This window comes from Syngnathus acus, chromosome 10 (genome assembly GCF_901709675.1).
Source record: "Syngnathus acus chromosome 10, fSynAcu1.2, whole genome shotgun sequence".
In the NCBI taxonomy this organism is placed as follows: domain Eukaryota; kingdom Metazoa; phylum Chordata; class Actinopteri; order Syngnathiformes; family Syngnathidae; genus Syngnathus; species Syngnathus acus.
In genome coordinates this window covers 12,766,956-12,792,086 of record NC_051095.1, presented here as the reverse complement: position 1 = coordinate 12,792,086, position 25,131 = coordinate 12,766,956, and the positions used below count along the sequence as shown (strand labels likewise).

The window sequence follows — 25,131 nt, the reverse complement described above, 5'->3', positions numbered from 1 at the left end:
CTTGTTTTCCATTGTCGATGTAATAGACAGTATTGTTGTAATTTGTAAATGACCTTGATAGTCTATCATTTTACACTGAGCACTTTCTGAGGTAACCAATATGTTTAGTTTTAAAACCATGTCGCGATGGCTGTTACAATATCAGATCCATTAACATTTTCTGGTATTTACCCTCTCTTATTATGCAATCTATTCAAATAACAGTAACCCTGTTTCTTAGAGTTTGAGCAACATACATCATGTATTCCTTGTACAAAGCTGGAGTTCAAGTAAAATAAAAAAAGACAACAGAACCATAATCATGAAAACTATATATAAAGGTATGCCTTCAGCGTGTTTTTGTTAATGTGTATTTTTTTTTAATATGCAAACCATGTTAAATTCAAATGCTGTCTGTTTGTTTTTACATTTAAGTCATGTTTGATCCTAAAGACGACATGACCTGGTAATTGTGGCAAAACAATACATTATCACAAAACGGTGAAGGGCTGTGCTTTTGTTTTGAAACAAAATGGTGGCTTGTGAATGAAGCCAGTGTGTAACAGTGCAGAGAGTGTTTGTGTGAACGAACCTCTCTATTTGGGAGGGCTTTATTGGGAGGAGCTCATTAGAGAGGTCTTCTGGAAAGTGATTCATCAGAATGCTTGAATAATCATACAAATTGTAATGGGCCAAGCTTCCATGTTTGACCAGTGGGAGCCCTTTTGTTGTGGTGTTTCTACATCGGACACAGTATGGAACCTTGCCATGTCGTCCTGCTGACACGGCCCATCTCTCACGATTCCCAGCCACATATTAGGCAGACAAAACAACAGTGGGAAACTTGATCAGGTGTCTACGTTTACATTTAGTGAGTTGCTTTTTTGGTGTTTTTATTACCTCTGCGCCCATGGAGGAGGACTGTTGACACGTGAATAGCTTTTGTATATGTTAATCATTTATATTTATAGAGGCGGTTATCACTAGAAGGAACTCCAAAGGTCTCCTCATCCCATTTGAGAGAGAAAAGCCATCTGTGCGTCTTGCCAGGTAAGTCTGATGACAGCATTTTAAAATCGAATATGATCTACAGCTTACTTTTCATCATCAAGAGTCAGTATTTACATATAGATTCATTATATTTGGTTATACAACACAGTATACAAAATCAAACGTAATCCACTGCTTATTATTCATCATCAAGAGTCGTTATTTACATATAGATTCATTGTATTTGGTTATACAGCACAGTATACAACTGTTGATTAATTCACTAGAAATATATTGACTGATTTTTTTATCAAGCAAGTTCAGTCCTTTTACGGTTATTACGCACATTCCCATTGTTATTGCAGCAACGCAACATAGTGACGACACAAGATTGTTAACAATTGGTTGCGATAGCCAAACATGCTTTATTTTAAGTCACTGATCGCATGGTTTAGTGACAATTAGATTTTCTTTTAATATCTTCAATGTAATTGTTAGGGAAGGTATTTATATCCATCCATTTTGTACAGTGAGTAGTTGTAGATTAGCATTTACAGTATAGAAGGCTGCGGGAGCTGCAGTCTATCCCAGCTAACATCTGAATAAAGACAGGCGACACCCAGCCACCTGACCACCATTCGCTCCACCACAGAGCCCACACAGCCCTCACAGAAGTCAGGTGTCTGTACCATTACACAATTAGTAACTTATTTTATACAGGATTATAACACTTTAGCAATATAAAATATGCCATTCAGCGATAACGTGTTTGTTGTTGCTTGACTTTACAACGCTTATAGTTGCATTACAATCATGCTCTTCCTTTAAAAGACTGGACAAAGCATTTTGAATGTGGGGTTAAATTGAGGTAAAAATCAGATGGAATATATACATATACTCAATCAAAATATGAACCTCAGCAGATACGTACAGAAGGAAATCAAATCAAGTATTTTTCCTTTGAATGACATCAGCCAGAAAAGTAGTCAAAGGAAGATTATTATCCATCCATTTTATTTGTATTTTTATTTTCACAGGCATGGAGTGTATCCCTGGAGGCTTTCTGCTGTTGTGTGTCATCAGCCTAATTGATGGTGTGTTGGTTTCTCAAATAATTTATCACGAGAGAGCGACAGTATACATCCCTTTTAATCATTTTGTTTTGTTTTGTAGCAAAAAGCGCTCCTACAATTCACAATGACCTCACTAAGCTGTGTGAAGATATTCCAATTGGTAGGTTTTTCGACATTTGGTTTGCTTTTACCACAATGTTATCACTCTGCTAATTACTAACTTTGGATCACAACATTTCCACAGATCACCTTGCATTCAAAATAGATGCCACGGATAAGGATAATGATAAACTGACATATTCACTCTCTGGGGAAAATCGTATATACTTCAGGGTGGACGAAACGAACGGAGATGTGTTTATTGCAAGGAAGCTTGATAGAGAGGTATATGTTATTTCTTATTTGTTTTTAAATGAACATATTTACGATTAAATTAAATTGGCCTGAGTAATATCACGTATTCTCTCTCTCCTGCTCTCTCTCTTTCTAGAATGTTAATGTATTTCCACTCGGAATTTCTGTTTCAGACGGTGACTATGTTGTGAGTAACTCTGAACACTTTTTTTAAAAAAATCAATAAGATATCAAATTAATTTGCATTGCACACTGTTTCAGGCAACCAAAGAAATAGAGATACTTTTGAGGGAAGCCAATGACAATAGACCCATATTTGAAGACTCTAATTTCGACACCCCAGTGAAAGAGGTTTGTCAGATGTATTTTATTGAGTTATCTTAATTCATATATTCTTTTAAATTAAACATGTATATGTAATCATGTTTGTGCCTGTACCTGCCTGATGTCTCCAATACTCTAATTACATTGTATGATAAATTATGTTCACCAATCATCAATTATGTAAACAGGGATGCTATTATTGGACTACATTATTATTGCTACCATCAATCATTTTCTGTAAAAATTGTTATTGTTATCTGATCATTTCTTCCCCTGCACTTTCTTAGAATACTAAAACAGGTACAAGTCTGTTTAAAGTAGTGGCCACTGATGATGACATTTCACAAGGTGGTCAGGTTACATACAGCATCGCTGATGTGAGTATGATCCCTCATTTACAGTATGTCTATCAAAATGTTCTTCTACAGTTTTCCATAAACTTCAGTCAATTGCAATTTATGCTTCGTTTTCCAGGTTACTCCGAGGGATGGATTGAATCTGTTTAGTATTGCTCCCATAACCGGTGATGTCACATTGACCAGGGCACTAAATTACACTGGACTGAGTACTTATTATAGGCTGAAGATAAATGCAACTGTGAGTATTCGTTCAATCAGTTGGATGTTAGATAATATTGGATGATTTAGAAAGACATACCACATCATAAACTATCTTGAGCCGCTATATTTATATAATTTTTGTGTTTTTGAAACGCCTCAAAGCTCTATTTTTGTAACCAATGCAAATCTGGTGCTGCACATGGCATGAATCTGTGAAGAGGCGTGTTAGTCCGAGTGTTGGTAATCTCATAGCTGCGCGGAAGTTGGTGTATTAACAAAGGGGTGGTTGCTCCGTTGAAGGAGTGAACAAAACCGACTCCATTCACTTCCAAATCAAGTGGCTCCTACCATTCTCTTTAAATGTGGCATACTCACATCTCACATGGAGACATCTTTGTGAGCTAAAGGATGCAACGATCCATGCATGACTGGAGCATTGTCACTGCTCTTTGTTGGTGTGGAAACACACAATGTAAGCGGGAAGCCTCGTTAAATACGAGAATGAGCAAGTGATAACCGATGGCGACATGTCCGTGAATATGTCTGCGGATAAAGACAAAGATTTGAAATATCTGAATTACTTGGAAAAGCAGGACATTTTTGCATTTACTTTGTACAACAGAATTTTGACTTTCTACATTTGCCATTACAGGATGGCGGAGGCAGTTGTTATTACAGTGAGACTAATTATTTCACAACAATTGCTTATTACTTTATTACCGTTTTGGATGTCCCCGATCAAAACCCCAAATTCTTGAGTCTTCCCTACATTGGAAGTGTTGATGAAAATTCTGCAGTGGTGAGTTCTTGCTTATCTGCATCTGCATTGAGGAAATGAGTCATGATTTCTCCGGTATTGTAATTTTTGGTCAAAGACATTTTCACTCTAACTTGAAAATGTTGATAGGACCAATCTGTTTACACCGTGACTGCCATAGACCAAGACACAGGAATCAATGACATGATTATCTACAGCATTGAAGGTAAGGTTTGATAATAACATTAAAACATATTACTGTCTATATATAATGTATGTCTTACCTCTCTCACCAACTAACAGATTCCACTGCAGCTGGCCTCTTTAAAATCTCGAGCAATGATGGCATTATTTCTGTGGCGTCGGAAATTGACAGAGAAATTATTGGTGATACTGTTACCATGATTATCAAGGTATGTGTGACATTTAAAGTCATTATGAACATAACGGTGGAATTTCCAAGGCCACTATTCATCTATTTAAATGAGAAACTTATATGTCCACATGCTTGTTGACTTTAGGCCACTGAATCCCAGCTTGACATCTATAAGGTGTACGCTAGCGCCACAGCTTCAATACTGATCAACATCAATGACATCAATGACAACAAACCCGAATTTTATAAGTGTGAAGAATCAGGAGAGCTGCAAACATGTAATAAAGCAAGTCAATTTGAAGTGGACGTAGCTGAGCACTCACTGGGAAGTGTCCCCATCAACATGATGGTCAAGGACGCAGACAAGGTAACAACTTCCTACAGGATCTGTCACTCGGTTTTGTGCTAATGCTCAATTGAATTGTCATTTCATAGATTAAAAGCATTCAACTAACCCTGAAGGGAGCTGACAAGGATGTGTTTTCTGTCGAGCCACAATTCTCTACGGCCGACAGCGTCGTTCAACTTGTGGTCAAAGAGCCAAATAAACTGGATTATGAAGAAACACAGCAAATGGTTGTAGAGGTGAGAAAAGTACAAAAGACACTTATGAGGATGACACCTAGTGAGTGCTATGCTTTCCTTGCCACATCACTTTTCACTCTGTGGTCTTACCTCAACGGATTTCAGAAAAAGAAATGTTGGGACTGACATAAACAAGAAATGTTACCTCTGTGTACCCTTTCTCAATAAGACAACAACGTTCCTTATTACTGCCCTTATGTACGAGTATGTATGTCATTTTTCTTTGTCACCTGTGTGCAGTATTTGGTGTGAAATAAAGTGTTGACTCTGTCATGTCACAGGTGATTGCAAGCGATCCAGAAGAAATCAGTTTTGTCTCCACTGCCACAGTTACTATTCGGCTAACAGACATCAATGACAACAGTCCCACATTCCCAAAGGACTCCTACATGAACTTGAAAGTGACTGAGCACTCTGACGTTGGCACCGTAGTGACTATTATTACCGTAAGTCCTCTGAGCTGCGGAATTTTCATGCACACGAGTACGATATGGTAAAAAAATTAAAAAAGACCATCTCTATTTACAGGCAGATGATCCTGACACAATGGACAGAGACAACATCACCTACATGCTTCTCCCGGAAAGCATGTACGTCTCGATCACACTTCAGTGACCTCAATGATGACATTCTTTACAGAGGAACACCACCAACCAAATCATATTTGTCTTTCAGACGGACTTATTTTGATGTGGAGCAAAAGACGGGAGTGATTTATGTGAAAAACAAGACCTTGTTGGATCGCGAAATCAGACCGTTGCACTCTGCCACCATTCAGGCCAAGGATTCGGATGGCAAGCCTGCCACCGCATTACTGCAGTTCATAGTGACAGACATCAATGATCAGCCTCCGGTTATCAATAAAGAATATTATCAGGAGTTTGTGAAAGAGGGCTCACAGTTCGAACTTCAAGTCGAGGTAAGAGACATTTGGAGTATTCATTCGGATCAAGGGATTTGTTGAAAAGTTTGATGTTTTATTGTGGTTTTTGTCCATTTTCCTCCATTTCCAATAGGCAACTGATGCAGATGAGCCAGACACATTAAACAGCCAAATCACATTTGCAATACTGCCAAGCAAGTACAGCGATGACTTTATCATAGACCCCGATACCGGCGTGTTGAGGAACAAGGTTGAACTGGACCGTGAGGCTTTGGATGCTGAGCTGAGGGGGAAGATTGAGCTCAATGTTACTGCCACAGATAAGGGTACGCCTTCCCTGTCCACCATGGTCAGCGTGTTCATCTATGTGGAGGTATGTCTGCAGCAGGTTGAGTTGGAATGCTGTGTTGAACTGCAAAAAGTCATTAACGTCAACTATTTCCAGGATGTCAATGACAACGCACCAGAATTTAAGAACCCCTCTTATAAATTCAGCGTCCCAGAAGGGGAAAAAGGTCAGTAGACTTTCGTCAATTTTGAGTGTTTATAAATGCACGTTCTAATTGATAAACTATTTCCTGCCAACAGGTGCATTTGTGGGTACGGTCCTGGCTCAAGATTTGGACCAGACAACAGACTTCAACCGGATAGCTTTTCGAATAATCTCTGGAAGTTTTGACAGTTTTACCATTCTCACCACTTCTGAAGAGCAAGTTTACATGGGAAACATTACAGTGGACCTGGGTATTGACCTGGACTATGAGAGTGCTCGGCAGAAATACACGTTGCAGGTAGAAGCCCTAGATCGGGGACAGAAAAAAGCAGTGGTGACGGTGGAGGTGGACGTGTTGGACGTGAACGATGAAAGGCCCGTGTTCTTGCCTTCGAAGCCCGTGAAAGTGAAAGAAAACACAACACTGACTGAGGTCATTGGTAGATTTGAGGGCTGGGATGAGGACAGAAACCACTCGCTGATCTATGAGTTGGAGTCCCTCAAATGCAGATGCAATGGGTCTCTGTCACCTTGTGACTGGTTTGTCCTGGAGCCGACAGGAGACGTTCGGGTCAATCTGGAACACACGCTGGATTATGAGCTGTGCGACCGGGCGGTGATGGAAGCTCAGGTGATAGACGAGTACACTGAGAAAGGGGAGAAGTCCAGTCTCGTTGCAGGTCTGCTCACTTAAAGCGTACGCGGTACATACTCACAGAGAAATTTGTTCTTGTTCCCAGGGCTGCAAGAACACAATCTCATCAATTGTTGTCTTAGAACTTTTGCGTGACTTGTTAGCAATTGGAAGTGGTCACGGAAGTCCCGTTCGACATGTTTTTGGAAGCGACAGCTGTCAAACAATGATAGTTTTTAAGGATCATTGCTTGCATCTCTACAAACAGAGGTGTCAAATCCAGGTTCAGAAAGTAGAAAACCTGCCACAATTTGCCTTGAGCCACAGGAGCCTCTAAGATAAACAAGCTAGCTCCTGGGGAGTTTGTTTACCTACCGACTAGGCACCTATGGCTAAAGACAAACTGTGACAGGGTTTTTACTTTCTGGACCTGGATTTGACACCTCTGCCTATCACGTATCTTGCAAGGAATTTAAAAAAAATACACAAATAGAGCAATAAAGAAGAAAACGAGTCCTAAGACAAAATGCACATTGAGCAAACATTGTCCTCGTCCATACCCTTTTGAAAACAAGAACAAATAACTCTTCTTATGGAGTATGCATAGACCTTTACAATAAGAGCACACGTGTTTGAATAACACCACTTTGCGCTGCGACTTTCTTTGCAACATTTCAGGACAAATGGAGATCATCATTGAAGACATCAATGACAACGCCCCACAATTCCTCATCTCAGATTCGATATTCGGTGGGTTATTGCGCTCTTTGATTTGATATGATCAATCTTTTTTAAAATGTACCTCACTGCTCACTGACATGTCAATTATTACAAGTAGCACATTTGCTGATTGCCACATTATATCACACAGTCTGCGTGTAGACATTTGTCACACTACATGAAGTGGTTATAATCAGTTCCAGTTCACAATAGTACAGGTCTAATGCACCCTGTAGATAATATCAGTAATGTCTTCACTTAATCAAGCATCATATCAAAATAAATCACCAACTTAATTCAACAGCATTGCTAAAAGTATGTTCTACCTTCCTTAGTTGTCGTATCAGAGTCTGCAAGCAAGGGGACATCAGTTGGGGGAGTCACTGTGAGTATTACTCAAAGTCCTGTAGGCTATGTTTGAATGCTCCGTAACGCCGTTCAACGTCTTGTTACGCTCAGGCAACAGACCGGGATACAGAAATTAATGCACAGCTTCAGTTTAAAGTAAGTGAAGTACGATTTGAGGACATCAACAAAAACACAAGTGGCATCCGGTCATTGTTTGAGGCTGTTACCACACAGCAAAAGGACATTTACGTTGGGATTATTCAGTAAGTACAAAGTCAGCAGCTTTTCTGCGTGTCTTTTTACCGAGCAGGTTTGGGTCTTCTCACAGACATCTTATTGCCTCCCGCATACAGAACTAGCGAGGCGCTTGATGTTACTGTGAAAGGGAAATATTGGGTAACAGTGACCGCGACTGACTCTGGCGGCCTCTCCACCAACACTACACTGGAGGTGAGTGAATGAATGCATCACGAATCCTCCTCTATCACCAATGCGAATTTATACCCCACTATATTATGAACAAAAAACTGCAGCATTTCTAAACTTTCCTTTCAATATTGCAGATTTTCACAGTTGACACATCTTATAGAGTTGACCTTCAATTTAGAAAAACACAGGCTGAGGTCATAGAAAGCCAACCTGCTATAATCAGGTATGTGGACAATATTAAACTGTCACCATATTTCACTCTCCAAACCAAAAGGGGGCAGCATAATACCAGATGTCATCCCGCTCAGGGAACTAATTTTCTGGACCTGTATCATGCTATTTTAAGATTTAATTATATGCAAGTATATGATATTATATTACTGGTTGACCACTGTACTCACACATGTTGGTCGGTGGACTTGACAAATAAGGACATCTCAAAATTACGTAGTAAAAATCATTTATTGCTCCACATTTTCAAATTTATTTGACGCATCAAAATCAGAACAGGCTCATGACAACTCCAGTTGCAGAGACAGCTGCTCTGTGAAATTGGGTGTTTTTTTTAGTCTGCATGGGTGCTCCTGGGGTTGCTTGGTCGTTTAATTGGACAGGGCGGCTGGGCTGCTGCTGAGACAGGAATGAGGAGGAACGCTCCAAGATGAGTGAATGAGGGAAAACACAACTTTGAGAGTGTTTCTGATGAAGAATTTGCATTTTATCAAGGCTAAAAGCTAAGAAACAAACAAAAAAAGATGATATGGCTCCTTAAATTCGAGGCAAAAACACTAAACCCCATGTTTCATCCAGCCAACCACTTTTATCTCTCCCCAGAACACTCACAGCTGCCACCAAAGCTGTGGTTGAGGTTGTTACCATCAAGGAAGCACCTTCCGAAACATCCAGGTGAATTTTTATTCTCTTACTTTATCTGAAAACTGACTCAGCTCGAAAATTACAGGCTAGTGGGGACAATAATGAAAACTGAGAGATAATTTTACTCAGAAGGGGGTGCAAGTGTAATCAAATATATATTGTCGTTGTTGTGTATTTGATTTAAAGCATGGGCTGTTGTCAGGTCTAAGTACCATAAGACATTATTTTATACACTGAAAGAAGAGGAGAAGACAACCAGTATTCCTTTTGCTCGCGAGGAGAATTACGTAGAAGGCCCAGTTACAGTCCTCCACCAATTCTGGACTCCTCCGCTATCTCCTCTTTTTATTTTGGGTTGCCCTGGTTACAAGAGGCGTTGCTGGAGATTGTGGCTGTAGCAACGCTGATTAGCTAACGAAAGAATGTTGTGTGGTGCGAGGCCTTGGCCGATATGTGACCCCAGCAATGCAGAGTCAGTCCTTAATTGGTTGGCAGTCTCGTCCTAGGCTGCGATCTTCAAACATGCTGGGTGCCGTGTCCCTGTAAAACAACGCTCTAGACTTTCTTGCTAAGTATCACACAATAATAATAATGAGTAAATCATCAGATACTACCTCTCGTGCATACACGCCAACAAACGTTAAGTAGATGTGAGATAACTTGCATGAAGTCTACTTAAACAAACATTGAGTAAATATGGGATAACTTAAAAACTGTCCCGGTCAACAACAATTTATGAATAGAAACTACAAGGTATAAAAGAGAAAGAACTTCTCTTGAACTAAACAAAGAACAAAGGTGTTCTGTTCATAACTAGTGAGGGCCTCTCACAGGTAAGAAAAGGAAGGGAGTCTAAGAACTCCCTAGAGCTAGACAGATATGTTGGCTTGAGCGAAGATATGAGACCTCCGGTTCAGGCCGACCAGCGCTTCTGCAAAAACAATTATTCTAACAGCTGTATTATTTCCTCACAGGTCTTCAGTTGGTGCAATAATGGTGGCATATTTTCTCTATTCCAATGGGACTGCTCTCACTAAAAATGAAGTGGAGCTAATGATTGCCGTACCCCAGCATGCTAACCAGTTGGACCAGTTAGGCCTCATGTACATTGTAAGTATTGGGTTTGTTTTGGAAATGAATGTTTTGAGATATCTTAATTTTTATACCACAAGTTTTTCTTTCAGCCTACAATTAGACAACATAATAGTAAACCCCTCGCCATCGCAAAGTCCAGGTTTTTTTTATTTTTATTTTACAGCTGATAACTAATTTTGGTCTAACTGTATATTGGGTGCACTGTAAATCTACTTTTGACCACGAGATGGTGGCAGGCTAACTAAGTTTGAGACAAAATATGAAAGCATTGGATTTCAGCACAGCCTAGCTCAGGGGTGGCCAACCAGTCAGAGACTAAGAGCCATATTTTTACTGTGTTACCGCAAAGAGCCACATCATACACATGAGCATACATGAGCTAACCCCCCTTATTCAAATGATCAGCTCATCAGCAAGCTCTATAAAAGCCTGATGGTTTGAATCAGGAGTATTGCAGTGGTGAGGCATCTAAAACAGGCTGGATAGAGTCCCTCGAGGACCTTGGTGACCCCTCATGTACAATGCATACAATATCTATTCTTCCCGCCACGAGGAGGACATCATTTGCAAAGATTTAGAATCACTGTTGTCATTTTACTAGTTTCATTCTTGGGAAAAATAGTTGGGTTGCAAATTTGACAAATGTAGCAAAAACGTTGCTATGTTGGCAGCACTGGAGAAACAAAACCACATATTTTACATTTTGCTTCAGCTTCATGGTAACTGTGAAGGGTTGTCAGAGACTGTGGGCGGGCCAGATTTCAGACTCCTTGCGCGGGTGGTCTGACTGTGGGGGTTGGAGGAAGGTTTACTGTATAGCTGTTTTGGAGTAAGCCAGAGAACCCATAGAAAACCAAATGCATTTGATAATTCACACCATACTAATGGCAGAATGTTGTGCTTTGTCTCAGACTGATTCATCAATAAAACCTACGGAGTCTAACCCTCTAAAATACGTTCCGTATGGCATCATGGCAGGTCTCATAATTGTCCTTGTTGTGCTCATTACTTCACTGGTTTGCACTCGCAGAAAGTAAGTACGACGGGACACAAAGGGCTCTTCATTCAGTCATTGGTCTGCAACTTGCGATCATCAACTCTCTTCTCGATACAGCTACAGGAGGAAGCTCAAGGCAGCCAAAGCCATGAACTCTGCAACCATGGTGGCATCTGACAACCTTAAAAGTGGCCCTGTGGTGCCAGGGACCAACAAGTACACCATGGAGGGGTTAGATGACAACACCATCATCCATAACTCAGCCATTATCTGTGAACTATATATAGAAAATGTACTTTGTTCCTAACTCCATGTCATCATGTTACACTGTTAGGGCAAACCCAGTTCTCAATCTTAACATTGACACAACCATGGTGCTGGATCTGGATGGAGACAGCTCAGATGTTGACAAAGTCAGGTAAACTGATAACCCAAAGTCACTTGGAAACATTGAATTTTTCCCAATATCACTTGGCAGAATCAAGAATTAAGATTCAAGTGGAATTGACCTAACTGGTCAACTAATTGAATAACTGCTAATATTTCTTTGATTGAATAATTGCTGATTAGGATGTCTGTTGTACACTGGCGTTATTTCTCAAATACTGATGTTACATTTCGTTTCTCCCTCCGCTCATTTGCCAATCCAAGCCTTGACTCCCTGGACTACAGTGATGACGTGAACACATCTGAGATGGATACAAAGCCCATGATGGTAAATAACAGATTGAAACCCGCTCCATTTTGTACATTTATTTTAAATACAGTGGCCTAATGCTGAAGCTGCTCCTCATTAGCAGAAAATCCAGGAAGAAGAAGAACCGGAGGATGTCGGGCCCCCCGAGTACATCGAACCTCTGGGCGCGGCTTTGGCCGAGCGGACCCAGAAAAAAGGTTCAGACGATCACAGAGTGGGTATCAGCAACCCTGCATTCAGCACAACAGACCTGTGACGTGATGGTGGACATCCACCACGGATGCCACTTCTTTACAATCACGCAACCAAACTGACAATTCTGACACAAGATGTTGCTGAGATTCCTGTTTAAGATGAAAACATTTAAATGGTGGACTGACTATTGTGAGGATGTCTTTTCAGCAAACTAAAAGAACAACCAAAAATTACATTGTAAAATCCTCACAATGCCACCCATGCATTTACAGTACATTCTTGTTTGAATAATATGAACCGGATTTGTTTGTCAGTTTGTCACACAGTTAAGTGATTTGACTTTTCACCCCATGATTTTGGAAACCTCGAACTGTAAATTTAATCTGAAATCATAGTGCTCATCATCATATTTATTCTCATGATAAAATACACTTTATACACGCACATACTGTACATAGTCAATAGTGATACACATACATGATAACGTGAGCAGACGGAATGCTTAAGGGAACAACCAACGTCAGGTCCGCGGGCCAAATCCGTCCCGTGTCTAAATTTAGACCTACCCGAAGCATCGTGTCATAAAATCAATAATATGTGGCCCGCTGGGACTGTTTTGGGGACCTGTGCACCCCAGAGCGAGCGCATTCTACCCCGTCCCTTCCCAGTTCACGCACACACAGGTGTCCATTTGCAAGATTATCAATGACACAGACAGTTCCTCATTCAAATGTCCGAAACCAAGGACTCAGGCGACACTAAGATCAGAGACGCTGCCAGTGATGCTGCACAGGGAAAGGCGAATAACCCAAACACTATACTGGTGAGCGCTCTGTCTACTTACTAACTCTACAAACACTACTGCGCGCCCGCGCCGCCCACTCACAGTGATCGCAAACAACAAAAAGACTATGGGTTATTATTTTGTGATTATGAAGTATTTTGTGTTGTATGAAGTTAAAATGAAAGGGAGAATGATTTAATTTGGATTAAAAATCTGACATGATACAACCTGGCCTTTTTACTACAGTCGAAACACCAATATCACCCTTCTCATCAATATAACAACAATAACAATAATAAAACAAACTCAAGACATGTAATAAAAAAATCATTCAACTTTCATTTCTATTTCATTTGTTATTATTTTAATCTTTAACTATCCTGATAAAAAGTCGAAACTCCCAAACCCCTGCCACTGTCCAAATACATTTCCCATGTAAATCTTAGTTTGTTTTATATGCCATTTCAATAAATCGCTCAGTTTTTAACCAACACTTACTCTTTCCTGTCAACGTATCCCATCCTGTCTACAACTATGAGTGTAAAACATTTTTAGTCACAATGTTCTTTGTCATGACATTCACATAATTAAGAGGACAGAAACCGCTGTAAAAAGATGCAACACGTTTTGTGCAGACTGTGGTCTTTATTTCAGTCAATGTTGTAAAGCAGCAAGTTGAAAATTGGTTTGCCTTCAAATGAACTGTGTCATCAGTTAGACGAGCAACACCCACCAGCACCGAGTGCTACCCTTTGATATTAAAAAAAAGAAATGTCTATTGCATTGCCTTAGTGGATGACACAAGATTCTACAGCTGACAAAATGTGTTTGCTGGTGTTTACATTGACTTTTTCTGACTTCATGCGGCTTGAGCTCATAACTAGAATCATAGAAAAAAATAGTCACATCTAAATTAATGTATAACTGCAATAAATGAATAAACACACACCTCAAATGTAGATGTGATTAATTATCTGCACAGAAATATCACAGACCAACATCTTTAAAACCAAACTACATCAATGATGACAGTAAGATAGAGATAAGATTTCATCATTTTTAATTACAACTAAATAACAATAAATAGCAAAAATGGCTGTGAGTACAACCCGCATAGCTGAAGTCATCACTTCTGATCATGATTGTGCATTTGTGCTTTGATTTATCCACATTTCCACAAAACCATCAATTAAGCAATAAAATTGATGCAAAATTGAAAAGCAAAGTACAAGACAATAGGGACTCCTCTCACACAACATTTAGAGTTGAAGTTCACATTCCACACAAAACTTGCCCTCATCTAAGAACATGAAGCTCAGTGACCTCGAGAATGTGACTCTGTTCCAGAACCGTCCATGTAGCTTGTTATATGGGGCAACTTGGTTTCAGTTTCAATTATGTCGTGTTTTGTCAATGAAATTCACTATATGCTGTATACGAACAGTAAAAAGAGATGAATAGAACTTGGGCATGTAGAGAGAAAAGCAAAAGCATTAAAATACAATCTACTAATTCTACTAGCTAGCAAGCTAGCACCATGGAATCAAAAGTCAACCTTATTGTGAGATAGTCTGGGTGCTCAAGACTTTACAATAAAATTATAGTGTAAAATTACACAAATAACGTTTACCGAGGAGATGATAATATGATTAGCATGTATAGCATGCCGATAACAATGACTAGCATTAAAATAAGCAGAGACGCTTGTCAACATATAACAAACGTCCTATTTCTACTTCACTGAAAACATTAGTTCACAGTATTTCACAACACATATATTACTTGTACAGTACTTGACCAACAAAGCAACCATGAAGCTCAAGATGTGTGTTACACTGCCTGCCGACAGACATGCTTACTGTTCAGGGTTGCGTGAAACTGGAGCCCATTTTGGATGACGACTGGATTGTTGCTGATAGACAAACATGAATTTAATAATTTCAGCAGGAATATACAACTCCACTAAGAGTTCCATCATGAAATGGATTATGTTCAACTTTGGAGGTTCGATTTTACCACTTGAACGAAAGTCTACAGAATGCCTGGCCAAGACATGAGGCATCATGCAGTCCCCTGCCACCCTTCACCCTAAAGTCACCTAGAATAGGCTCCAGCTCACTCAAGACCAGGGGTAGGCAAGTCTTGTCCTGGGGAGCCACTGTTGTCCCTGTTTTCCAATTCGCCCTGCTGCAGCACAACTGATTCAGATAATCCGCTCATCAGCAAGTTCTGTAGAAGCTCGATAACCACCCTGATCATTTTAATCAGGTGTGGGAAGGAGGGAAACTTTAAAAACAGGCAGGACAGCGGCTCTCTAGGACCGGACTTGCCTACCCCTGCTCAAGACCCTGAACACGCTAGGTGGTGGTAAATAGTAAATCGTCATTAACCCTCCCCCTAAGTCACTCTGTGGTGTGCGTTCGAGAGCAACAATGTGGCTGCTGCATGTTCTCCATCAGAAGCCGAAATGGGTTTCGTCTGTTACGGCCCTCATTGTCGTCCTGCTCTCTCCTCTTCCCTGCCTGACACCTGCTCGCCCCTCCCTGGGCTACCTCATAAGCCAGCGGTGTGGCTGAGGGGTTGAGGGGTGGAGGTGGAGGTAACGAGGGCTGCCTCTTCTGTTTCTTCACCTGTTTCTCCAGGTGCTTCTGGATGGCGGATCCCAAAACAGCCACTTCCACCACCGCCCCGTACACCTCCCACGTCATGCCCTTCTCGTCCCAGCTCACCTCCTGCACCACCTCCTCACTCTTCTCCTTGCAGTCGTCTTCCCCTTCAGCTTCTTCTACCGCATTTTCCACAGTCACGTCTTCCTTCTCCTCACTTTTAACTTGGCTTCCCTCCTCCGCCTCTTCCCCCTCATCATTGTTTTTCACTGCGCCGGCTTCCTGCGCGATCTCAGGAAATGTCGTAGCGGTGGGCGTTCTCGGTGTCATGGGTGCTGTAGCAATAGAGCGATACTCCACTTGCTGACACACTTGCGTCTCTGCATCTGTCATTTGGGCCGCCGTTCTTTCGCAGTGAGTTGGGAACTGGAAGGCGTGATCGCCCCCAGGTGGGGTCATAGGGCTGGTGGCCACGGACTGGCACCGCACCACTTCCAGACTCACCTGTGTGCGGATGCTGTGGCAGCCGTCAGGAGCTGGAGATTCCGGGACAGCCGGCTTTGACACTTCTTTTTCCTCGTGTATAACTTGGTTGATATTCGGTGATTTGCTTTGATTTGGATTTGCGTTTGATTCCTGGTCAGGATTGGCACTTTCTGTCGAGACACTTGTCTCCCTCTTAAAATTCTTGTTAGCATTTTCTTCATTTTTGTTCATCTCTAGGGGATTACAAGATGGATCCTCCCATTCTTGCTCTTCCATCTTGTCATTATCATAGTGGGTCACTAAGATGGTAATATCTTGGTCCATACTTCCCATCCGTTGTGGCTTATCCTGGTGATTGCTATGCTCCACTTGTGACTCTTCGGCAGGAGAACAGGCGGCACTTTCTGTAGAAGACAACTCAACTTCTGGTGGACCTGTTGTTCTGGGAGTAATCGTTTGCGTCCCGTCATCTGTCTCGGCGAGTGCTGGGAAAGCTGTGGTCGAGGGTGTCTTTGGAGTCATGGGAGATGTGGCCACGGAGCAAAGCTTCACTTGCGTACCGGTCTGCATTCCCGCATCAGCTCCAGATCTGCGAGAGGAGCTTGGGAAAATGAAAGCATGACCGCCCTCCGGAGGGGTCATTGGGCTCGTGGCAGCTGAGTGACATTGGACCACCTCTAGACTGACCTGCGTGCGCATATGGTGCTGCCCAAAAGGTGCTGGGGAATTTGGGTCAGAAGGATCGGCAGTCGGCGGCAATGAAAACGAGACTTTTTCTTCAGCCGCCTTGTCAGTGTTTTGAATTACATCGACTCCACAGTTGGGCGGCCCATCCAGCGCTGTTGACCTGTCACCGTCGGATTGTTGTTTCAAACGGACAGCTTCGGTCTGCTCAATGTCTTTTACGCTTGGGAAATCTGAACGAACACTACTGTCGCAAACCTTCCCCGATTGTGCTTCCTCTATTGTCTCAGCAAAACTCTCATTGGCATCGCTGGTGCTGACATTATGGAGCAGTTCTATCTGAGCGCCTCCTCGACCTGCTGATTCTCTTATAAGAGGACCTTCGAGCGCGGGGTCACCAGCTGAACGCTCTCCACTCTCTTTACCAAAACCTTTCGTCTCATCCTTAAGACTTCCCATCTTGTCCTGTGCAAGATGTTCCTGCATGGAAAAACACAGTGCTGAGCCATATTGTTTGTACTAACGAGCACATTTTGCTCCATATTAATTTCTTTGCGATTTGAAATGGACAAAAGTCATCAACTAGGACACTATGAACTGGGATACACATGGAATTCTTTACAATTATTTGCTTGATCTAGCACAACATACTGTGATAGTCTGTCTCATTCGATATGCAATAAACAACATGTTCGACGATTAGCTTCGGTAAATTCAACCAAGGGAATACACGAGAGTAACGTGGATCGAATCAGAAAATACAAAATACAAACACCACATGATAAAACAGAGAGCTGGAGATGTACCTGAGCAGTCGATTCAGACTCAAGAAGCCTCTGCAAAACAATCTGTCACATTCAGGTCAAACATGGTCCAAACTTCACGCTGATGGACGCGCTCGAATTTCCTGCTCTTGACTGGTCCTGACTGCTGTGGCTACAGGTTTGTCCGTAGAAGAATCTGTCTGAGGCAATTGTCGGTCTGGCTGCTGTGCCTGTTGAAAAGCTTCACATTTCCAGTTTCCCTGGAAACCACACTCAGGTTCTTGTGGTGAGTGGTAATGTACGGGGGGAGGCAAAAAAATCCATATTCAGCTCTTATCTACTCCATTCATAGTAATTAGCATCTCATTCAGAGGTTGGGGGGTTCAACAATGTGATGTATAACAATATCCGACAACAGAATCAGCCTCTGAAGAGAAAGTGAGTCGTGAAAAATCCATGTGGCACATTAGTATTGAACTACTGTTCATGTGTTTTTCCTGGAAACAGCACGTGTAAAGCAAGCTCACCATGAAAAGATGACAAATACATTTGCTCTGCAAATTTAATGTTGTTTTTCACAGACCTGTTACAAGATGAATTCAAAGCAGTGGCTATCGTTAAATACTGCTGAAATTGCTGTGTTGCACAGAAAAGGAGGTTGGAGCCTGAAGGAGGCTGAAGGAAGCCACCCACACATGAACACTTGCACATCACACTGTCTTTTATACAACATCCACGCTCTCTTATTTAAGACTTGAAAAGCCTGACTCGACGTGTGCATTGAGTGTACAAGTACATAGCTCTGTTTTCCTAATTTGCACGGCTTCCATTTTCTGATGACCAAAAATACAGTCATAAGTTTGAGCTTGGCCAGAACATGGTGTGCTGACTGAAGCTATTTCAAAGACCTCCACCAATCCCTGGCCCCCACGGAGTTCTGTTGCTTAGCAACCACATAGTGTGATGGAGAGAGGTGTGCCGCCTCGGGACAAGGTGAACCAACACACTCTCATCAGCCCGCCAAAGGCCATCTTATCAGCAAGTGTTGCTTCTAACAATTTATCAACAGTGAGGACTATCCAGTCTTATCTCTCCATAGGTATGTAGACATAAAAAAGTGAAATTATTCTGGTTTTATTTCCCCTACAAAAGTCACACATACAAAATACATAGTGGTTAGAAAACAGGTAGAATCAAGTGAGAGGGGAAAATGCATTTTTTGGAATGTTAGTTATGTGATGTTTGTAATGGTTCTTAGTTTTAACTGTTAGCATAGTTATTCGTCGGGAATCTGTCGAGGATGATGATGACGAGTGGGCTTCAGTTTAACAAGATGAATGAAGGGATCATTTGGTGTCCCGTTTCTGTCCTAACTCCTTGATGGTGTCCGTGGCCTTGTCGGCAGCTTTGCCTATAGCCGCTTGGCTCTGTTTGCTGGCTTCTTGAGCAACTACATCCGTTTTAAAAATAAGAAACATTTCAGAAAAGGTCAACATGCAGTTTTTCAAAATGACCACATTCAATCAACAATGTATCACTGCTTGCGTGATTGGTTTGTTTTATCCTGTGGAATTAGCTAAAGGGCCTCTTTAGCCTCTTTGTATTTTTTGGAGGAAAACGTTGGCCATAAGTACATTCTGACGATTGCAGTCAGTGAGAAGACAAATGGCTGAAATGTGCAGGGTACCTGCATTGGCTGTTTCTTTGGATGAATCTGCCACCTGCTGCACAGCTTCCTGAGCTGCCTGCACTGAGACCACACCAGGTTGCTTTGCGAAACGTATTTATTTTCAACGTGTCATCATCGTACGAGCGGATTTACCTGCAGTTTCCGTGACTCCTTTGACTGCAGAGTGGCTGCTGCCTTTGAGGCCCTCAAAGGACTTCTTCAACGAGGCCATGGCTCCACTTTTGGTCCCCCGCTGGGTACACGGCATGAGTCTGAGGCAACTGCAGCCCGAGCCGCCGTTTAATACCCTCGGTTTGGGGCCAGACATTGGTGAGCCTGCACGTTCCAGTCGGATTAACACGGACAAAACCGCACGGTCGGACTGGCATCCTGGCAGCTGAGCCAAGAGCCATCGCAGCAAATTCTAAACATCCTGACCCGTCTGACAGAAGCAAGCAAAATAGACGAGCCTGGTTCAATGACTGAAATGGTTACATAACGAGAGAAATGAAAAAAGTTCTCAATTCAGGCAAATTATTATTTTTTTCTTTTTTACTTTTTTTTATTTACAGAGGATTTGCATGTCCGGCTTAACACATAAACCTTTTTATTGACAAGTCCTGCAACTTAAAGCACATTTTTATATGACAACCATTATGATTTCAAGACATTATATTGACTTTAAGTTGATAAAATTGTCAGTACACACAAACACGCCCACACACAAACATGTATACTGTCCATGTCCCAACAGATAGTTTACTGGAATGATTTCACAAGCAACTAGAAAGATACAAAGTAAAAAAGAAATCCCAAACTCTTATTTTAAAAACATCCCAGAAGGAAATGGAAAAAAAAAGGGACCCCACAAACAAGCATTGTCGACACTTAAAAGAGGATATTGTGTAAATATCTGCTTGCAACTTGGACTGTAACTTTTTTCAGCTCCCAATGTCTCATTGGAAGTTGATGAACATCTATTACACATGTCTAAATACATATACACACACACTCACACAAAATACACATTCACAAGCCCTGATTCTGGTCTCATTTCATTGGGAGGGAATCAAGGAAATGAGACAGTGAAGGACAATCCTACAGCTCAATAAATACCGACACCCAACACATTACATTAATTACATTTACAATATATAATCATAAAAGATTTGTCTTGAAGGAAGAACATTTTTCAGCGGGAATTCTTGTCTTTTGGGAGTTTCTTTTTAAACAGGGGAATAATTGGAATAGCATTTGTCCTTTATTATTATAAATATTATTGTGCTGCTGGTTGAATGGTGGCTCACTGACGCTTTTATGCTTCCGGTTCGTAGTCTTGGCTCTCCTGTAGGGTGAACAAACATGACGTGCGATGAGTTGTCAGCTACATATACAAAATGGAATTTCTTATAAGATATTGTCAGTAGGAGGGTATAGAAGTGTTTTTAAGATGTTTAATAGCAGCAGCGTCACCCAAAAGAGCAAAATGTGCTGCCACCTGTTTTGGATCCCATATGTGAATTGTATTAAGGGATGAATCAACAATTTATCGATCGATAGATATTTTTGATAAATTGTCCAAATCACCAGAATTTAAGCCTCTCACCAGTAAATAAGACTGATGCATTTTTTCAAAATAAGGCATTTGCAAACATCAAATTTTATATTCGAAAACACAGGTTTTTTCTTTTTGCTATTTTAATTTTGCTTAATTTTGGACCGTTTATGGCCCAAATCAGGAACAGAATCACAATTCATTTGCATTTCCTGCATTTTCTTACCATCCAAATCACCTGGATCCCAACACTGCTCACAACACTAGGGGGTGTAATAGATAGATTTCATTTCACTTCTCAAATATCACTGTGTTTGTCTGCTATATGATATATTTAACTGAAATCCCTGATTTGAACACTCAATGATTTATAAAGGAAAATCATGAAAATGATCAAGGGTGCCCAAACTTTTGCATACGACTGTAGATAGATAGATAGATAGATAGATAGATAGATAGATAGATAGATAGATAGATAGATAGATCGATCGATCGATCGATCGATCGATCGATTACAAACAAAAAGAAAGAGAAAGGACGAAAGAAGAAAATAACGAGACATTGCAGATTCTGGTTTTATCTTGCCAAACTCTAGCTCCATTTTTTATCTGCCATTTCAGGTTTTGTGTTGATATTTTCCAGCACCCTCATTCTACACCAAAGTCATCATTTGTTTGGTCTTGGCTCATAATAGGTGATGTCATCCACTTCTACAAAAAACAATATGACTTCGTGGCTGTGTGAATTTGTGCGCAATGAGTAAATGATAAATAAATTCAATACATAATTGCAACAAATATTACAGGACTCTTACATCAGATTACATACTGTGTTCTTGTGTCAGCCTTTTGGCATTTACCATGGCAATAAACTATTTCATCATTAACAACACAAGGAGTTTGAGGATATAAAACTGTTCTGGCCCTTTATGTAGCTAAATGAGTCCCAAATATAACTTCATCATTCTTCACCTCAACTCATGGGTTAAAAACAGCTCTTATGACCCAGCATGTACAAAAATGAAAGATGACGTCAGTGCATGGATTGTGCTTAGTCAATGCCTAGAGAGGGCAGCACCGGGCTGCAGAAAAGCTTCAAGGACGAGTCGTGAGCTCATCCCCAGCATCCTTCCAACTGCTCAACATTATGACAGCCTTAAAGGCTCCGCGTGTGATACTCCTTGGTCATTTGATGTCGTCTTTAGAATTAACAGGGGGGGTTTCCCATCAATTCAGGCAGAGAGAGGCTCAATGCAAATTCTATCCTAAGCAGATTCCACATTTACAGCAATGCAGGGAGACACGGATGTTACCCACAATGCACCAAGGCTGTGAACGTCATCACCGCACCCACTCAGACCACGAGCGTGGTACACTGCTGCGTGTAGAAGGATGGGGGAAGGGAAGGACACGACTAAGAGAACATGGATGGCATGAAATGTGAATGATGAAAAATGCAGTGTTGCCTTTTTCATTGACTGGTGCAGAAATGTGGAACAAATTAAAAGAAAATGGAACCCAGACTAAATAAGATCAAACGAGATAAATGTGGATATTTTAATAGCAAATAAAATAAATAAATAGAAAATATTTATTTCCTTTTTAAATCAATACAATTACAAATAAAACGCTAGAAAATGACATGGTGTAAATATCATCATGAGCGTAAAGGCGTTTAAACGTTTTCATTGCAACATATTTAGGATAGCTGATTCTCTCCCTGAGCGGGTAATTTCCAAATATAAACCATTTACGTCACACTTGCTGTGTGCTGTCCCACACAACCCTGTAATTTCATTTGAAAACACTTAATCTGTACGCAATTTAGTAGGATCCTCAATAAGAACCACACCAAACATATTTTAAGTGATAGCCAAAAATGTTCATTTGTATTGACAGAGGTAATTTAACAAGACTGTGAGTGTATCTTGCAATGATGTAGTGAGTCATACTTGGGGGTGTTTAAAATATTTGATCCCTCTGAGATAACTAAAACATAAACGCCTCTCAGTCTGATTGTAATCGAGAATCAGTTTGATGCAAAACTGTGTTCAATGATGCAGAGTGAAATGAGTACAGGGATGAATATACAATGGTGGACGGCGTCACCCCACTGGCCACTGTGGATATGTGAATGTGCACCTGTCATCTTTAGGCATACTCACTGAAAAGGTTCTGGCTCTGTCCCTGAGTGCGTATGATCTAAAGCAGGGGTCATCAATGTGGACACCAGATAGCCCTCAATGACCATATCAGTAGCCAGTGGACCTCTTCTAAAAAAATAGCTCACCAGTTGATGGGACATTGTGATTTTTCAAAAATGTTGTTCAGGTGAGAAACAATAAGCATGATTGTCTTCACATATTGAATATCAATAATATATGACTAAAGGTCATTTGAGCACATTTATTTAAAATGTGTCTATCAAAATAGTAGAATTCCGTGCTAATCCATAGCCGAGAGGTTTCGTAGCTTTCAGTTAAAGGAAGATAGGAGGAAAATAAGAAAACAAATGGAAATATTGCATAGATACAGTCATGTGCATACGGAGCCAATTAATACTAACGGGCCTATTCTCGACTGACAGTTAATGGACTCACCCCTGATTGTAAAACAAAATATTTTAGTGTTGCAAAAAATAGCCATATACACAAGTGTGTGGTGCAAGGTGATTACCTGCTGGGTGTCATCATATGTCTCTCCTTCTGCCATTCCCTCAGACTGGCCCTCCCTGGCCTCCTGCCCATACTCCTCAGGCTGTATGGCACAGACAGAAAACAAATATGAAGGCTGAAAAGATGCAATAATGATTTGTGCTCTGGCGTATTGTATTTCACGACCCCGCCACAAGCAGCAATTTCTTGCTCAAAAGAACACTCACTTTTGGTCAGGTGCACCTCATTGCAAGGAATACAAAGATTGACTGGTAGGAGACGGCTGTGTTGATGCCCAAATGTCCTCCGTCAGTTTACAAAATTGACAAAACTGTTTACCTAGATTAAATATACATTGCTGATTATTTATGTCAGTGATTAACCATATGAGCAAGTATGTGTCTATCTTACAGACTGTGGTGCAGACTGCAACATAATGAGAGCTTTTCATGACATTTTGGTCCCCCCCTACATGAGAGGCAATATATTAGAAAGTAATCAGTCAGTTGCAGCGCAGCTCTGAATAAGGATCTATAAACTATACTATAAAGAAGGATCCGACAAATATGGATTTTTTTTTCAAGTCGATGGGGAATCTGATTTTTGGCCAGATAAATTTCAGAAAACTGATGACTAATAAGGCAATTAATTTTAAAAAGTATATATAAAAAAATTGCCTATTTTTAAATTTTAAAATGAATTATAGTAGAACAATTGACTGTACAATGTACCTCATGTGTTGCAGGCATAGACTCATTCTAACATAGCTGCCTTAAACCAAACAGCCCTCTTCCTAGGATTCAGTCCCAGGTAAACAACTTTAATCTGATGTGTTAAGCTACAACCGGTAATACAGGTGGAATAGTCACTTAAATGACCTCCTGCCGACACAATAGTTTATAAACAAAGCATCGACTATTTCCTTTCTTGGGACTTTGCTCATCACTCTCTGTGCAACAATGAGACCTAAATAGAAAGCTAGTGGGTCACCACTCTTATTTTTAAACCTCCGCTAATCAAGTCAATTAGGGTGGACACCAGGCCCTAATCTTGCACAGTGCTCAAGTTGACTGCAAGAGAAGAAAGCCGAGGAGACTCCTTGAATAAAAGCTAACATATTTGAATGTCACTTTATTTGGCACATAGGCTAACTTTGATGACTTCGATATAAATTGTCTGCTGGAGAGACTGTTTATTGTTGCGACTGCGGGTTGCAGTGTAGACAAGTGTGACAACATATTGGAAAAAACAGTGTGCAGTGCAGTCCTACACTAATTTACTGTAAATATAATTAAAGGCTTTATTTTACTTTTACAAAACCGTCCTACACCATTTGACACAAGTAATGGCAACATTTTGTAATTTTACTGCTTTGGTAGAAAATTAGGAATACCATTGCATGTGTTGTTTTGGCCTATGGTTTTGCAGACATGAATGATATGAATGAAGTTTGTAAGCAAGCCTTTGCCAGGGTGTAAAAATGAGCTGTGGTGTTGCTCCTCCAAAACTGTAAACAAGCCAGTAAGGTTCACTATCTTTGCCAGGCAGTGAAGAGGATCCCAACT

The 25,131-nt window shown here is 40.8% G+C and overlaps 3 protein-coding genes across 4 annotated transcripts in view; 1 reads left to right on the top strand and 2 right to left on the bottom strand.

The window, feature by feature from the left end:
* The first annotated feature begins 386 nt into the window (after nucleotides 1-386).
* cdhr2 (cadherin related family member 2) lies at nucleotides 387-13,474 on the top strand. Of its 2 annotated transcripts, none has more exons than XM_037261844.1 (32): nucleotides 387-850; nucleotides 951-1,029; nucleotides 2,007-2,063; nucleotides 2,143-2,202; nucleotides 2,287-2,426; nucleotides 2,533-2,583; nucleotides 2,658-2,747; nucleotides 3,008-3,097; nucleotides 3,195-3,317; nucleotides 3,933-4,079; nucleotides 4,188-4,263; nucleotides 4,341-4,450; nucleotides 4,559-4,780; nucleotides 4,849-4,998; nucleotides 5,280-5,444; nucleotides 5,527-5,588; nucleotides 5,674-5,917; nucleotides 6,015-6,254; nucleotides 6,327-6,396; nucleotides 6,470-7,054; nucleotides 7,687-7,758; nucleotides 8,064-8,113; nucleotides 8,188-8,339; nucleotides 8,430-8,526; nucleotides 8,640-8,728; nucleotides 9,340-9,411; nucleotides 10,356-10,491; nucleotides 11,388-11,509; nucleotides 11,591-11,704; nucleotides 11,808-11,891; nucleotides 12,125-12,188; nucleotides 12,274-13,474. In XM_037261844.1, the coding sequence occupies exons 3-32, from the start codon at nucleotides 2,009-2,011 to the stop codon at nucleotides 12,424-12,426; spliced, it is 3,885 nt and encodes a 1,294-aa protein (XP_037117739.1). In that variant the 5' UTR covers nucleotides 387-850; nucleotides 951-1,029; nucleotides 2,007-2,008; the 3' UTR covers nucleotides 12,427-13,474. The 2 variants fall into 2 exon arrangements, with proteins under 2 accessions (XP_037117739.1, XP_037117738.1); XM_037261843.1 differs by having other exon boundaries at nucleotides 12,271-13,474.
* A 1,682-nt stretch (nucleotides 13,475-15,156) lies between these two features.
* On the bottom strand, nucleotides 15,157-18,156 carry LOC119128944 (G protein-regulated inducer of neurite outgrowth 1). Its single transcript, XM_037261845.1, has 2 exons — nucleotides 17,732-18,156; nucleotides 15,157-17,405 (listed from the first exon to the last, which is right to left on the bottom strand). The coding sequence occupies exon 2, from the start codon at nucleotides 17,382-17,384 to the stop codon at nucleotides 15,552-15,554; it is 1,833 nt and encodes a 610-aa protein (XP_037117740.1). The 5' UTR covers nucleotides 17,385-17,405; nucleotides 17,732-18,156; the 3' UTR covers nucleotides 15,157-15,551.
* Nucleotides 18,157-19,942: 1,786 nt separating this feature from the next.
* Nucleotides 19,943-25,131, bottom strand: part of sncb (synuclein, beta) — a 10,690-nt gene continuing 5,501 nt past the window's right edge. Inside the window, exons 5-6 of the mRNA XM_037261847.1 lie at nucleotides 23,589-23,669; nucleotides 19,943-20,703 (exon numbers count right to left, since the gene is read on the bottom strand). Of these exons, the coding sequence (XP_037117742.1) occupies nucleotides 20,674-20,703; nucleotides 23,589-23,669 (111 nt within the window). The 3' untranslated portion in view covers nucleotides 19,943-20,673. The remainder of the gene's footprint in view (nucleotides 20,704-23,588; nucleotides 23,670-25,131) is intronic.

Bases quoted from the DNA above. Each gene is read 5' to 3' on its own strand.
- cdhr2 (XM_037261843.1), top strand. From the start codon at position 2,009: ATGGAGTGTATCCCTGGAGGCTTTCTGCTGTTGTGTGTCATCAGCCTA. The intron at 8,114-8,187 runs GTGAGTATTACT...TGTTACGCTCAG, and splicing joins CATCAGTTGGGGGAGTCACT to GCAACAGACCGGGATACAGA. The intron at 8,340-8,429 runs GTAAGTACAAAG...TCCCGCATACAG, and splicing joins ATTTACGTTGGGATTATTCA to AACTAGCGAGGCGCTTGATG.
- LOC119128944 (XM_037261845.1), bottom strand. From the start codon at position 17,384: ATGGGAAGTCTTAAGGATGAGACGAAAGGTTTTGGTAAAGAGAGTGGA.